Source organism: Apium graveolens, chromosome 10, assembly GCF_009905375.1.
Source record: "Apium graveolens cultivar Ventura chromosome 10, ASM990537v1, whole genome shotgun sequence".
NCBI lineage: Eukaryota > Viridiplantae > Streptophyta > Magnoliopsida > Apiales > Apiaceae > Apium > Apium graveolens.
The window spans coordinates 218,065,011-218,080,516 of record NC_133656.1 but is presented as its reverse complement, the minus strand read 5'-3'; the positions used below and the strand labels follow the sequence as shown (position 1 = coordinate 218,080,516).

General features: G+C 35.7%; 1 protein-coding gene across 1 annotated transcript; it reads left to right on the top strand.

Moving 5' to 3' along the window:
* The first annotated feature begins 9,845 nt into the window (after positions 1-9,845).
* Positions 9,846-14,565, top strand: LOC141691815 (uncharacterized). The gene is made up of 4 exons (XM_074496567.1): positions 9,846-10,510; positions 10,556-11,231; positions 14,199-14,360; positions 14,470-14,565. The coding sequence occupies exons 1-4, from the start codon at positions 9,846-9,848 to the stop codon at positions 14,563-14,565; spliced, it is 1,599 nt and encodes a 532-aa protein (XP_074352668.1).
* The last annotated feature ends 941 nt before the right edge of the window (positions 14,566-15,506 follow it).

Genomic DNA, 15,506 nt, shown 5'->3' with positions numbered 1-15,506 from the left:
CAGGGGGAGCATCAGAAAATGAAACCGAAGACAACATGAATCATGGGGGAGCATCCAGTTCTAGAGAAAATCTTCCATCTGCAAGGAAGTGGACAAAATCACATACACCTGATTTGATAATTGGAAATCCTGAGGTAGGTGTCAGAACTAGAACAGGTACTTCGAATGAATGTCTTTACAATTCTTTTCTCTCTCAGACTGAGCCAAAAAAAGTGGAAGAAGCTCTTCAAGATGCTGATTGGGTGCAAGCAATGCAGGAAGAGTTGAATGAATTTGAAAGAAACAAAGTCTGGACCTTAGTGCCAAGACCTAAGAATAGATCGGTTGTTGGTACAAAGTGGGTATTCAGAAACAAAACTGACAGTGATGGCATAATTGTAAGGAACAAGGCAAGGCTGGTTGCAAAAGGATATTCTCAACAGGAGGGAATTGACTATGATGAAACATTTGCACCAGTTGCTAGGTTAGAAGCCATAAGGATATTCATGGCTTATACTGCTCACAAAAAGTTTACTGTCTTTCAAATGGATGTGAAAAGTGCTTTTCTCAATGGAGAATTGGAAGAGGAAGTATATGTTGAACAACCTCCAGGCTTTGTAGATTCCAAACATCCAGATTATGTCTACAGGCTTGATAAAGCACTTTATGGCCTTAAGCAAGCTCCTAGAGCATGGTATGAGACTTTAGCTCAGTTTCTTCTGGAAAGTGGATTCAACAGAGGAACTATTGACAAAACACTGTTCTATCTCAACCATGGCAAGGACTTACTTTTGATCCAGATTTATGTTGATGATATTATTTTTGGGTCTCTAAATGACAAACTTTGCAAAAAGTTTGCCAAACTAATGCAGTCAAGATATCAGATGAGTATGATGGGAGAACTTAGTTATTTTCTGGGCCTTCAAGTCAAGCAGAGTGAAGAAGGAACTTTTATTTGTCAATCTAAGTACACCAGAAACTTGCTGAAGAAATTTGGAATGCAAGACTGTTCAAGTGCATCCACTCCCATGGCCACTGCAACAAAACTGGATAAGGATACTGGTAATTCAGTAGATATTACTGATTACAGAGGTATGATTGGCTCCCTTCTCTATCTAACTGCTAGTAGACCAGATATCATGTTTGCTACCTGTCTTTGTGCAAGATTTCAAGCAGATCCAATAGAACCTCACTTAACAGCTGTAAAAAGAATCTTTAAGTATCTTAAAGGAACAACTGATCTAGGATTATGGTATCCTAGAGAATCAGATTTTAAATTAATGGGTTACTCAGATGCAGATTTTGCAGGTTGCAAAATTGACAGGAAAAGCACAAGTGGTAGCTGCCAATTTCTTGGAGGCAGGTTGGTTTCTTGGTATAGCAAGAAACAAAAGTCAATTTCCACATCAACTGCAGAAGCAGAGTATATTGCTGCAGGAAGCTGCTGTGCACAGATTCTTTGGATGAAGAATCGGTTACTGGATTATGGGTTAACATATTTCAAAATCCCTATTTACTGTGATAATCAAAGTGCTATTGCTATGACAGGTAATCCAGTTCAACACTCTATGACAAAGCACATCAGCATCAGGTACCATTTCATCAGGGAACATGTGGATGAAGGTACAGTGGAATTGCATTTTGTTCCCACAGATCAACAAGTAGCAGATATCTTCACAAAACCACTGTGTGAAGCTACCTTTACAAAATTGGTAAATGAACTTGGAATGATTTCAGGTTCTTTCTCTAAATCTGCTTAAACTTGTTCTATGTTATCAGACTTTATGATCAGTATTTACAGAATTAATCTCTTTGTATATTCTGTGCATTAATTGATAAATGTTTTTAAGTACTGACTGTTGTCTGATACATATCTCTTAACTCTAATAAGTGATATATCTGTTTAAGTAATCATTCTATCCCATGAGGATAATTGTGCTAGATACTGACCTACTAGTCTTCAATAAACAAATGATCCCATGAAAGAAGTAATTATTTCTGTGGAAATCTTATGACACAAGCAAATTCTGATACTTGAGCTTAGTTTAGTTTACTTTATTCATCTTATTACTAAGTCCCAAATTAGAATAATGCTACTCATCTGTTTAAGTTCTGATTCTAGTAAAACTGCTGAATGTACTAAGTGCTGATAAACCTCACTTATCAAAAGAAGAAGAACAAGAATCAAAGAATAATATCAGGTACTCCTTTGAGATCTAGAGTAAAAATGTGAATGGGACGACCCAAGTGCATAGCTGGTATTAAGTAAATATGCATTAGAAAAGCAAAATATTTTTCTTGGTGACTGTTCACACTCTATGATTACTGGAGAAATACTCTGATAATAGCATAAATTCTGATAAGCAGTCGTGACTCACTTACACTGAGAAGCCACTGTAAAAGAGAATTTCAAAGATGCATAAAATTAGCACAAAAATAGTTGAGGTGGACTCATGCATGAACTCATTTATCAGTAGGTTTCAGGATAATGACAGCTCTTTAGCAAAATTTTAATTATGACTTATTTCTAAGATGTACTGAAGTAGATCAGACTTTACTCTTTATTAGTTATTTAGCTTAATGCACACACAAATCACTCCATATGAATGATGAAATTTTTGTGGTGGTCTATGTTCTTTTAGACAAACAGTCACTGTGTCCCTTTGCACAAATTCTGAGGACACGTTCTAGTTATATGGTCTGATGATTAAGTCCTGAAGACTATAACTCAGAACTTAAATGAAAACTTACTAAGATAGATATTCCTTGTTCGAGTTAAGACATTATGTTCTGATGACTGTTAAGTTCTGGTATAGGTCTAAGTTCTGATTTTTCAGTCTAACCCTTTACTTGACTTATCTGTGAGTAAAAATTTGGTAACAGTCTCAGATTAATTTCGAAATGTTGAAGTGGAAGATTAATAGTCTATGGTTAAAACATAATGGCACTCGTCCTTGAACAGTTCACTCTTGTTACATGTGCACATTCCTTTTCCAATGACTATTATTCTTTTTCAAGTCTAGGGAGACGAGGTAGACTTAACTCTATCTGTCAGCATTAAATATCTTCGCGTCTCCTGGCATTCTCTTGCCTATATAATCAGCCACTTCACTTTAGCCCTTTCATCAATTTTTCTCACAATCGTAACTTCATATTCTTTTTCAAAAGCATCATGGTTCGATACAACATGTTTTTGAATTACCAAAATTTTCATATGGAGCTTAGCTGCGCCGACTGGCAGCAGGAATGGCATGTAACTGCCATTCCTGAAGAGATATGGGGCTCTGTCCCACAGGCGGTGCTGAACCAACTTCTGTTCTTCGAGATGGACTACCAGCTTCATCTTGATCGATTGGAGGCGGAACGGCGGGAAGCTATCCGTCAGCAAGAGCGAATCATTCGACTCGCTATCTTGTTTGTCGAAGATAGGAAGAGGAAGATGACTTAATCTCGTTTTCTTCCTGTTCTTCTTCATCCTCAGCGTTGTCAGGCTTCTTAGCTAGGACTAAGGCTGTTGATGTTAGATTTAGAAGCTTAGGACAAGAATGTAAAAGTTCTGATGTAATTTCAATTTCATCAATGTATTATTTTGATATATTAATGGAATTTGTTTTAAGTCTTATGATCTTGTCTCTGAGAAATTTTGATACGCATTGATAAATCCTGTTAAATATTCTGATGATCGTATAAATTGTGTCTGATTTTAAGTTCTGATAATGTTTTATCAGTACTTACTTAACTGATTGATTTTACTCATTCTCACACACAGTTTTTTTTCTCTCAGAATATTAATATTGCAGAGTAAAATATTTGAATTAGTGGGCACAGTTTCAATTTTAAATTAAAACTGATTCACCTTGATTAATGGAATCTAGGTAAGTGGAACGGTTTGTTTTTCCTTGAAAAACTGCAAGTGGGTGGTAATTATTCCTTATTTACCGTGCCCATTACTTTTTGCTTTCTCTATGTAAAACAGGTGTCAAGGTATTTCCCACTACTTTTAAATGCATGTCTGCCATGTGTCCTTAACGGTTACCTTTTTGTGTATAAGTAAAAGAGAGCAAAGATTGTCAAATCTTTTATTTACCATTATATTTTATCTCTCTCTTTACTTTTAAACTCTCTCATCTCCTGACGATTTTCTTTTCAGAGGCATTTTCTCAAACACATTACAGGTTACCATTTTCTTATCAAAACATAATGGCACCCAAGGACATTCTCTTTGATGGAGCAAAGTTTGTTCCTAATAACTTCTCTGCGATACTACACACTACAGAGGCACCCTCTGAATTTCATTTTATTCAAGACTTTCTCACAAGTTCTGATATTGGGTTTGCTCTAACTGAGCCTACATCAATTTTTGGGGTTCAAGTACTGGAGTTTTGGAGGAGTGGAGTATATGACAATGGTGGTGCTCACGGGTCCCCAAGTTTAATATTTTCATCAGGGGAAAATGAGTATGTTGTGACTCTGTCTACGGTTAGACAGGCATTACAGCTACCTGAGGACTGTGTTTATTCTACTGTTGATGATTCAGTTCTTCAAAATATGATGGTTAGTCTGGGATATGAAGGAACATTGACCAAGCTTGGACAGTTGAAGAGATCCTTCATACGGAGGGAATGGAGTTTCTTCTTTGATTGCATTACCAAAGCTTTCGCCAACAAATGTACAAATTTTGATGCAATTCCCATATTCAGCCAACAAATCGGGTATGCACTTCTAAATCACACTGATTTTGATTATGCACGTGCAGTTTTGGGTTCTATTGGGGATAGGATGACAGAAGATCGCAATACTGTATATTTTGCAAGATTTTGTCAGCTTATTTATAATTTTTGTTGTAATTCCCCCCAAAATTTTGGTGATCTCATTCCATCTTTCAGAATAGCTAAGAGAGCTTTTACTGATTTATTATCTTTTGATAATAAAAAGGCTGTGTTAAGACCCCTCTTAATACCTTTATCTGTCAAACAAGCCTTAATCACCTATGATCCTGTTAAGTACACTGCACTTTATCCTGATGTTCAAACATCAGAACCTGGTTCATCAGCACCTACCATCTCTACTCAGCCACCTCAAACCTCTCAACCATCTCTTAGAACATATCTCAAGTCCTATGTGAAACCTACATCTTCCAAGCCAAAGAGAACAAAGACTGTTTCTCACACACCTCAGAAGAAGAGGAGGATCACCTTGAGAGATGACTCAGATTCTGAGGAACCGATTCTTTCTTCAGAACCTGTGGTCACTGCAGCTGAGAAAAAGATTTCTCAGAAGGATTCTGAACTTGGAGGATCTAAGCTTCTCAAGAGGCTTAGAAAAATGACAATTCCTGACACTTCCAAGGACTCTAAATTACCAAGGACATACAAGAAACAGAGGGCAAAAAGGCCAGTTTCAGATGATGATGAGGAAGCAGCTAAGGAAGGGGATCAGGAATCTCTGATCTCACAAGAAAAAGAATTTGCTCCAGTTACTTCTTCTCCATCCACTCCATCTCAGGAAACTATATCTGACAAGGCTAATTTCCCATCTGTGTCTCTTGGTCATCAAGGCACAAGTGCTGATAATGCTGATCAACACTTAGTTGTGCCTGGAGTAATTTTATTAGAAGCTCCAACAGCAATAAATCTTTTGCCAACAACTGTTACTGATGCTATTAAAACTCCGGAATTATCTAAGTCACCTTCTCTGAATCTAGACACTGATGATCAGACTTTAGGTGAGCATCAGGATTTGGCTGTTGATCAGAACTTAGCATCAGATCAGCAATTAGAGGATGCTGACGCCTCCATTGCTACTCACACTGCTATTATATCAGATGATGCTGATTCTATAAGTTCTGATGCTGCACATGCTGGAGATACTGGTGATGCTGCTCCAACTGCAAATACTGATGCAGCAGGTCCTTCAGGACACATTCCTCTTTCAAAGTCTGAACTAGTACAGAAGTATGTTACAGAGGAACCACCAGTGCCTTGGAGTGAAACTCCTACAGGACAGGAGTGGACTAAGGAATGGAACTCAGTCTCATGTATTCCATCTGCGTTACATCTTACTGAGCACTTTACTAAAGCTGATGAAATGTTAAATTCTGATGATTTCAAAGCTCAGCTTCGTGTCACTGCATTGAGTACTAAAAATCTACAAGGTCTTTATTCAACTACTCATGCCGACATACACAAAATTCAGGAGAACTTTACCAAACAAGAACAAGTTTGGAAACTTGATAAGAAAAAGTTCTTTCAACCATCTATGGACAGGATTGCTTATATTGAGAAGACTCAAGATCGCCAACAAGCACAGATTGATAAAATTCTGCAAAATCAAGCTTCTCAGCAATCACAACTGACAGAAATCCAATCTTCAGTGGAATTGCTTATCTCTCTTCTACTTCCTGCTGATGCCAAAAAGGGGGAGAAAGTGATTAAGTCCAAATGCAAGGATGACAAGACACTGTAAGGAAAGGATGATGAAAAAGATGACCAAGGAAACTCTGGAATGGGTGGAGGTCATAGTCAAAGTAAAAGATTCTCATCAAGAAATGCTGAAATTGCAAGTCACAGGATAAGTTCTGATACTGGGAAGAGATTAAGTTCTGATACTGGTAAAAGAATAAATTCTGATGAACTTCTAGATCTTGATGAAGAAATGTCAAGACAGTTATTTCTTCAAGAAAATCCAGGAATGGACTTGGAAAGTTTAAAGGAAGAAGAAGCTAGACTTAAATCAGAGAAAGTCACATCTAAATCCGAAGCTTCTGGTAAAAAGTTACTTCCAAAACTGAAAGGTATTGTGATTAAAGAAAAGGCACAAACTGAAGCAACATTTGCTAAATCACAACCAAAGATAGATCCAAGATCCAAGGGTAAAGAAAAGGTTGGTGAACCTGTTAAAGTCTATGTACCTCCTGAAGATGAAGAAATTACTGATGACAAAGATAATCTTGCTCTGACTTCAAGAAAAGTTCTTAAAACAACCTCTGACACAGCTCAAGTTGTTCAGAGTCAAGAAATTAAAAGTTCTGATATTCAAAAGAAGCAAGTAACATCTGACACAGCTCAAGTTAACTTGATATCAGAAGGAAGATCAAATACACTCCTACCAGGATTCACTAAAGCAAAACAAACTCAACCTTTGAAGACTACTGCAAGTCGCTTTGAAGCTAGAGTAGTTACTGGAAAGGAAGCAAAATATAAAACTGGATTGGGAAGTGCTGATGAAAGAAGAGTACACAACACTACCAATGATCCAACTTCCTTGTGTGAACCAGGAATTGGAGCAACTCCTGAAAGATTGAATCAATTGGAATCTGTACAAATGGTTTACTATACCTACTTGAAGGAACACATCTTGTTGTATTTCATGACAGATGGTAGGGTTTATCATATAAGACAAAATGCCATTCCATTGAAGTATTTTGAAGAATTGGAGCATGTATTATTCTTACTTCAAGTGGATGACAGATTGACAGGGACTGCTGCAAATTATTTGAAAGAACAGATTCAGAGACAGAAAAGACTTTATTCTGTTAAGTCTGACAGCATATATGTTCCAAAGTACAGAAATCACAATGGTGATATTGTTGATATGAAGCCTAATACTGCACAGATCAGAACATATCTTGGTATTAAGGGGCTTGAATTCAATCTAGAGTCTAACAAAGCTTATGTCATAAGACTAGATCGGGAGTTGAGAAGAGCAAAGATTAATGATCTCAAAGCTACAATATTTCAAACTGGTGAAGATACTGCAGAGCTTAAAGATGTCAAACGGAGAATGATTGATGAACTCAGATATGCTGAGAAATGTTTGTTGAAGAATTATCTCAGAACAACTCCTGACATCAGAGAGATCATAAAATGATGAAGCCAAGTCAAAGATCTACAACTACTTAAATTCTGATGTGTATACAGACTAAAGTTGTTATCAGAAGTTGAATTGGTAAAAGCTTTAAGGACTGTAAGTTGTAGTTATCTTGTCTATTTCTCATGCATTTGTACTTAATGTTTTTGACATCATCAAATATCTGTTAAACTTGTATATTTTGCTAATTTACAAGTTGGGGGAGATTGTTAGATATATTTGATAATGTCATGGCTAATATGTTTTATGTTTAGATTTCAGATCTTATTTGAACAGAACAAATCAGTACTTAACTGATCAGTACTTATACTGGACGTCAGAACTTAAGGGATATCAGTACTTATGTTATCAGGAGATAAGCATCAGGAGATAGATATCAGAACTTAAGTGCTGAAGGACGATCAGATAAGGACAGTAGCTGATTAAAGTTAAGAAGATCAAGATAAACATAAGAAGAGATATGCATGAAGAAGGAATTCCATAAAGAATGGAATACTTGGAAGGAAAGATATCTGATTGATATATATTAGGAAGCAGAATTATATTCCATATCAATTAGCGATTATCTTGTAACTGTGTAATATATAAACACAGACATAGGGTTTACACTATAAGTGTTATCATTATCGAGAATATTATTTACTGTAACCCTAGCAGCTCTCGTGATATTTTGTTCATCACTGAGAGATAACAGTTCTAGATTGTAACAGAGTTTATTGTTTCAATAAAGTTTGTTTTCTGTTACATAAGTTCTTGAAGTTTGATTTGATTGTAATAAACACTGTATTCACCCCCTCTACAGTGAAAGTGTGACCTAACACATATCATCTTTGTATATCGCGGAGGATCATCCGCCGAGCTAAGCCTATTTTGTTCATCTCAGTTGCTCTCTGGAGTCAGAATTAGTTGATCTCGCAATTCTGAATTCAACGACCAAAGGATAACTGCCGTCTGCTGATTCTTTAATGAGTATATTTCATTATACAGTTTATTGATTACATTAAGCCAAGATCATTGTTTTGTGTAAAACATCGTCGAAGAACAGTTTGGATCGCGTTCAATCATCACGTATCGTACGGATCTTTCGAGGACTGGGTTAAACATCATGTTCGTGCTTTTATTAAAATTATCGGAGTTGCGGTGAGTTGTAGTGTTGGTTTAGATGTGAACTGTGCAAGTGATTGTAGTTTATTGAATACAATTGAAACAAGTCAGGGTCCCTATTTTTTATTAATATTAGGACTGCTTTTCTCAACAGAAAATGTAAGTAACGAGGTAAATTATTTATTATCCTTATTACTTTATTGAATAGATTTTCTATAACTCTGACTGTATATATATTTGGTCTGTGTTCTTTAATCGATATTGTAGTTTCTTGTTATATATTGTGTGTTTTTCATTATTAAGTTGTGTGTTTGCGTGTCATAGAGTTATCTTTGATTGATGGATTTGGTAAGAAGTAGGGGTGGTGGTGGTGATAGTGGTAGTAATTTAGGGAGAAGAGTTTCTCGGGAGGGGTAAAGGTCAACTAATGTCTATTTTCGAGTAGGTACGCTGAATGTATGTTCTCTGACTGGGAAATTTTTAGAACTTGTTGATATGTTAAAGAAAAGAAAGGTAAATGTGGTTTGCATCCAAGAAACTAAGTGGGAGGGGGGTAGCACTAAGGAAGCTAACAAGTTTAAATTATGGTATTCAGGGGTTGGTAATACAAGAAATGGTGTCGGTATTATGATAAGTTCGCTCGTGAAGGAGTATGTAGTAGAAGTGAATAGAGTCAATGATAAGATTATGAAGATTAAAATCGTAGTTAATGAAGAGGTCGTTAATATTGTAAGTATGTATGCAGCCCATGTTGGCTTGAGTGAGTTGGCGAGAAAGAAATTCTGGGATTTTTTGGATGAAATAGTTAGGTTGATACCTAGGGACCAGATTTTATATAGGAGGTAATTTTAATGGACATATTGGCGAACGATCGGATGGTTATGTAGGCATTCATGGGGGGTTTTGGTTTTGGGATGAGGAACAGGAGTGGGTGGGATCTTTTGGAGTTTGCATTGGCACATGAATTAGTGATTGTTAATTCTTGTTTTAAAAAAAGGGATGATCATCTGATTACTTTTAGGAGTGGAGGTTGTAACTCACAAATCGATTATCTTCTTATGAGAAAAGGCAACATGGATTGTAAAGATTGTAAAGTATTCCCGGGTGAGGCATGTACTACTCAACATCGTTTGTTGGTAATGGATATATGTATGAGGAAAATAGTAGTACAAGATAATAGAGAGGTGACACCGAACATTTTATGGAAAAATTTAAAGGGAGACAAAGTAGGTATTTTTAAAGAAAGAATTGGTTTGGCAAGAGACATATTTTATGATGAAGATGTTAATAGAATGTGGAATCGATTGGCCTGTACAATCAGAAATGTAGCTACAAATATGTTATGTGTTACCTCAAGAAAGGTTCAGGTGCAGAAGGAAGCTTGGTGGTGGGACCAGAAGGTGCAGGAGCGAGTAAAAATTAAACATGATCGTTTTAGGGAACTTTTGTGTTGCCAAGATGATGAAAAAGTTGATATGAGAAGAATTTTATATAAGGAAGCTAGACGTATGACTAAGAAGACAGTAGCAGAGGAAAAATCAAAGTCGTATGAGGCTATGTATAATCACCTTAGTACAAAATAGGGTCAAAATGGTATTTATAGATTGGCAAAGGTTAGAGAAAGGAGGAGAAGAGATTTAGGTTTTGTTAAGTGTATAAAGGATGTTAATGGACACGTTCTAGTGAAGGATAAGGACATTCGGAATAGATGGCATAACTATTTTAAGGAGTTATTTAATGAAGAGAGAATCAATGTTAGGGAGATAGGAGCAGATAATGAGTCTAGCCTTGACTTTGGTGTTCAGCCTTCTATGAGCACAACCGAAGTTAAGGGAGCATTACATATGACGTGGAGAGGTAAAACTACGGGGCCGGATCAAATATCTATTGAGGTATGGTTGTGTTTGGGTGAAGAGGGAGAGCAATGGCTAACGAGGTTATTCGACAATATACTTCGGACTAGTGATATACCGCATGAATGGAGGCTTAGCATGGTAGTGTCGATCTATAAAAATAAGGGAGATGCACAGGACTGTAGCAATTATCGTGCTATTAAACTTTTAAGTCATACTATGAAATTAGGGGAAAGAGTGATTGAAACTAGGTTAAGAAGTAAGGTGGAAGTGTTAGAAAATCAATTTGGCTTTATGTTGGGCATGTCGACCTTGGAAGCAATTCACCTTCTTAGACAGTTGATGGAGAAATATCATGTACATAGTAAAGACTTACACTTGGTGTTCATAGATTTGGAGAAAACATATGATAGTGTTCCGCGTGAGGTAATTTGGGAAAGTTTGGTGGCTAAAGGGGTGCTATGGATATATTTGAGGGCGATATAAGAGAAGTATTTTCAGGTAAGGACGTGTGTTCGAACACCGGTTGGGGATACACATTATTTTCCGGTAGGAATAGAACTTCACCTAGGATCCTCGCTAAGCCCATTTCTTTTCGCAGTTATAATGGATGTTCTAACTAGGGGAATTCAGGATAGTGTACCTTGGTGTAGATTATTCGCGGATGATATAGTCATAATTAAGGAGATAAGGGTTGCAGTTAATGTAACATTAGAGCGATGGAGGTATATATTGGAGTCTAATGGATTGCGGGTTAGTCGGTCTAAGACGGAATATTTATGGTGTAAATTTAGTAAACAACCGAATGATGATGGGTGGATGTTCTGATGGGCGATCAAGTACTGCCCCTCAAAGATAATTTCAGGTGTTTGGGTTCCGTTTTGCATAAAGAAGGGGGAATAGATGCGGATGTTACACATCGTATCAAATCAGGATGGATAAAATGGAGGGCTGCTACAAGAGTATTGTGTGATAGGAGGGTTCCTTTCAGAGTAAAAGGAAAATTTTATAGGGTTGCGATCAGACCGGCCTTGTATACGGGTCGGAGTGTTGGGCATTGAAAAAGGCTCAAGAATGTAGGTTATAGGTGGCGGGAATGAGAATGTTAAGGTGGATTTGTGGACGTACCATGTTGGATAGATTTTTAAATGGTTTTTCAGGAATAAATTACGAGTTGCGCCTTATTGCAGAAAAAGTGAGGGAAGGTCGACTGCGTTGGTTTGGGAATATTAGGCGAATAAGGGTAGTTGCTCCACTGCGCAGGGTGGAGGATTTAGTGGTATCGGGATCGAGAAGGAGAGGGAGGCCAAGGAGGACTTGGACTTATTTACTCACGCTGTACTTAAGGGCCCTAAACCTCAGTGATGACATGACCTCAGATAGGAGATCTTGGCGCAGGAAGATTAGGGTGGGAGATTAGTTTGGACTTTCGTAGTTTGCATGTATTGTTTGTAATTTAGTACACTTTTTGGTAGCTTGTAATAATTTTCTTTGTCTAGTACTTATACTTAATAAGTTTGGTAGTTTGTTCTCATAATTATTAATAGTCTTAGTTGCTCGTGTACGTGCTACAATGTCGCTTTTTAAAGCCATATGACTAATTACATGATATGGTAGATGGGTTGTGTGCTGTTTTAGTTTTTTTGGTCAGGTTTGTGGTAATTCAAATATTTAGTTTGGAGAGTGATCTCCAAGGGAAATATTGAGTTTGAGGCATCAAAAGGAGGGCAAAATGAGAAATAGAAGGGGCTTACGACAATGAACCAATGAACGAAGCTTTTTACGGTAAGTCCCATGTGAAGAAGGCCATGTGATGAGGTATTGTATCATTGTTTATCATTGCTTCGCTTACTATACTTATATTTATGGATCATTGCTTACCTAGGACACACATATTTGTGCACACACACAAGCCGGGGGTCTTTTGCGGAAACAACCTCTTCATTCTTTGGAATGAGGGTAAGGCTGCGTACGATATTCCCTCCCCAGACACTGCCATAGGCGGTATTATTGGTACGATTGATTGATTGATAATGTTTTTTTGAAACAAACGTCATAAAATGCTGTTTTAAATTGGGATTTTTTCAAATATACCGTATTTTTAAAAAAAAATCAATTTTTTTTAAATTTAATTTTAAAAATACACTTTTTAAATTTAATTTTCAGAAATAAGATTTGCAAGCTCTACAACTTAGTATATAACTTTTATTTTATTTTTTTCAAAATTGATTCCAAGGTTGTAAAGATTGCAAACTTGTAACGCAACAAATGTAATCTTGAAATCAATTTTTTCAAAGTTTGAAAATTAAGTTGCATAACATGTTGTAAAACTTGCAAATAATATTTTTAAAAATGAAACTTAAAAAATTGTATTATTGAAAATAACTTTAAAAATGTTTGTATTTTTGTAAATAAGTTTAAAAATATAGTATTTTGGATAATTTTCCTTTTAAATTTTGTTTCGTTTATATACTCCCTCTATCCCATTGGGTTCTTTCCAATAAGGACGGGGAGTTCGGCACATATTTTAATGTTTCTTTGTATTTTTTTAAAATAAATTTAGTGTTTAAAATTTAATAAAAGTTAATTTTAAAAATGAATTATGAAAGTATATTTTTTATTCACGTTAAAATGTGTATCAATTATTGAAAAAAGATATGTAATGAATTGAATGGGACGGAACTCAGAAGGAATACAAATTACTAATTTATTAATCATCGACCTTGCATAATCTCAAAATTTGCTTAGCATAATCATCGACATAGCATCTTCATCGTGAAATTTGACAAACAAAAAAAGACCGAGACAAAAAAATAACAAGAGCCCTTTTAGTTTCAACTCATTTATTAATCTCAAAACATGTATTCGATATCAAATTTAAATTTGAAATTAGTCGATTTCTAATTAATTTTGATAAAGTGAGACTGTGAGTCCAATCATACATGCAAATAACTCATTTTCGTAAATTGACTTGTCCTCGGTTAATTATTTGTTGTGCAAAATATGCCTTTATTATAACAAGACTAAGTCACGTTGACAACCTTGAGATTTAGTTGTATGATAGTCTAAATATGTATTTTGTATTGTATTACTTGAGTCTGTAAAAATGTTAAAGATCATATTGAAGTATTTTTCTGTGAACAGTCTCAAGCCTAAGAATAAACTCTGGAAGAAGATCAACAAGGTCATGCCGGTGAAAAAACTTGGAGTTGAATAAATCTGTTCTAGGAAAAATATTCTAAGTCAAGATATTTACAAGTCACAAATCAAGTCATATAGAGAAGTCATTGGAGAACTCCACAATGACTTCATGTTTGTTATGCCCCTAATCTCACTTATAAAAAGTTTGGAAGTTTTAGTTAAATAATATCAGCGGCCTACTTTTCTAAGCAGGGATATATCAGCACGAGGTCTCCTCAGTCAGCACTACGCGTTTTTGATGATATACGGAAACAAGAGTTAAACCCGGACAAACTCCCATATAATACTATAATCTTTGCATGTGTAAAGATGAATGATCTAAAATCTGCATTGCGAATTTTCCAGGAAATGAAGGTTATATGTTTTGACATCCCTATATAGAGCCTGATTACTTTTATATTGGTGCTAATAGGTCTTTTGATTTTCTGGAATTTAAACACATACGAGTATTAAAATATTGCAGGATAGGTCAAAGAAAGATGATGACCTGGCACCCGATGTTATTACGTATACGACGTTACTTAAAGTTAGTTCTGCAATTACATACTTCACACGATAATCTAGATGGATGGCAAGATTTATGTGATGCGAATGATCAATTTCTAGTGCAGTATCTAATAATAGTTTCTATTGGTCTTGCATAATAGTATTCTCTTGAGAAGTACAAGTATTTAAGTCTTTATTATTACTTTAAATAGCTCTTGATAAAGGGCAACATTTAACCTGCTGGAAATTAGATATACAATACAAGAAGATAGATTAAAGTTGATATAAAAGTTTGAAAAAGGCTAAAAATATCCAAAATACATTCACCCCCCTGTGTTGTCAATATCTAACATTATTTACATTCGATTTTTTATTTTGCAGGTTGGTTATTTGAAACATTCAAGTATATTATAAATAATAAAATAAAAATGTGACAAATTCAAATAATAACTAAACATCTGGGTCCATTAAGGTGCTAACCCGATGGAAGTCCCGACTAAATCAAAAATTTTAGTATCAACTTTTTTTATAGAGGGTCAATTTTAAGTTTCAAATTAGTAAAAAATTGTTACAATCTGTGGTGAAGAAGCTTAGAGAATTGTATTGAAATGGTCTATAAGTCTATTTACAAATGCTCAAGGTTAAGTTTCATATACAGGTATAGATTATCACTACTCTTTATCTACAAGACTAGAGTTAGTTATAACAGAATATGACAGTTAAGATGGTTGACGTGGCACACATTGCTGAGATGTAGCATCAGTGTCATTTAACTCTATTTTAGTGCTACGAACTGCTACTGTACTGTATGTACCAATACCCCCCCCCCCCCCGCAAGTTAGGAGTGAGATGATTAACCAATCCTAACTTCGTAGAAAGAAGACAAAGCTGAGTAGAAGGGATAGTCTTAGTGAGTATATCAACTAGTTGGTTTTGAGTACGAAGATAAGTAAGTTGTATCAATTCTTCAAGCACTTTGTACCGAGTAAAATGACAATCGACTTCGATATATTT

Bases quoted from the DNA above. Each gene is read 5' to 3' on its own strand.
- LOC141691815 (XM_074496567.1), top strand. From the start codon at position 9,846: ATGGGGGGTTTTGGTTTTGGGATGAGGAACAGGAGTGGGTGGGATCTT. The intron at 10,511-10,555 runs GTATAATCACCT...TGGTATTTATAG, and splicing joins TCAAAGTCGTATGAGGCTAT to ATTGGCAAAGGTTAGAGAAA. The intron at 11,232-14,198 runs GTAATTTGGGAA...TTTTCTAAGCAG, and splicing joins ATGATAGTGTTCCGCGTGAG to GGATATATCAGCACGAGGTC.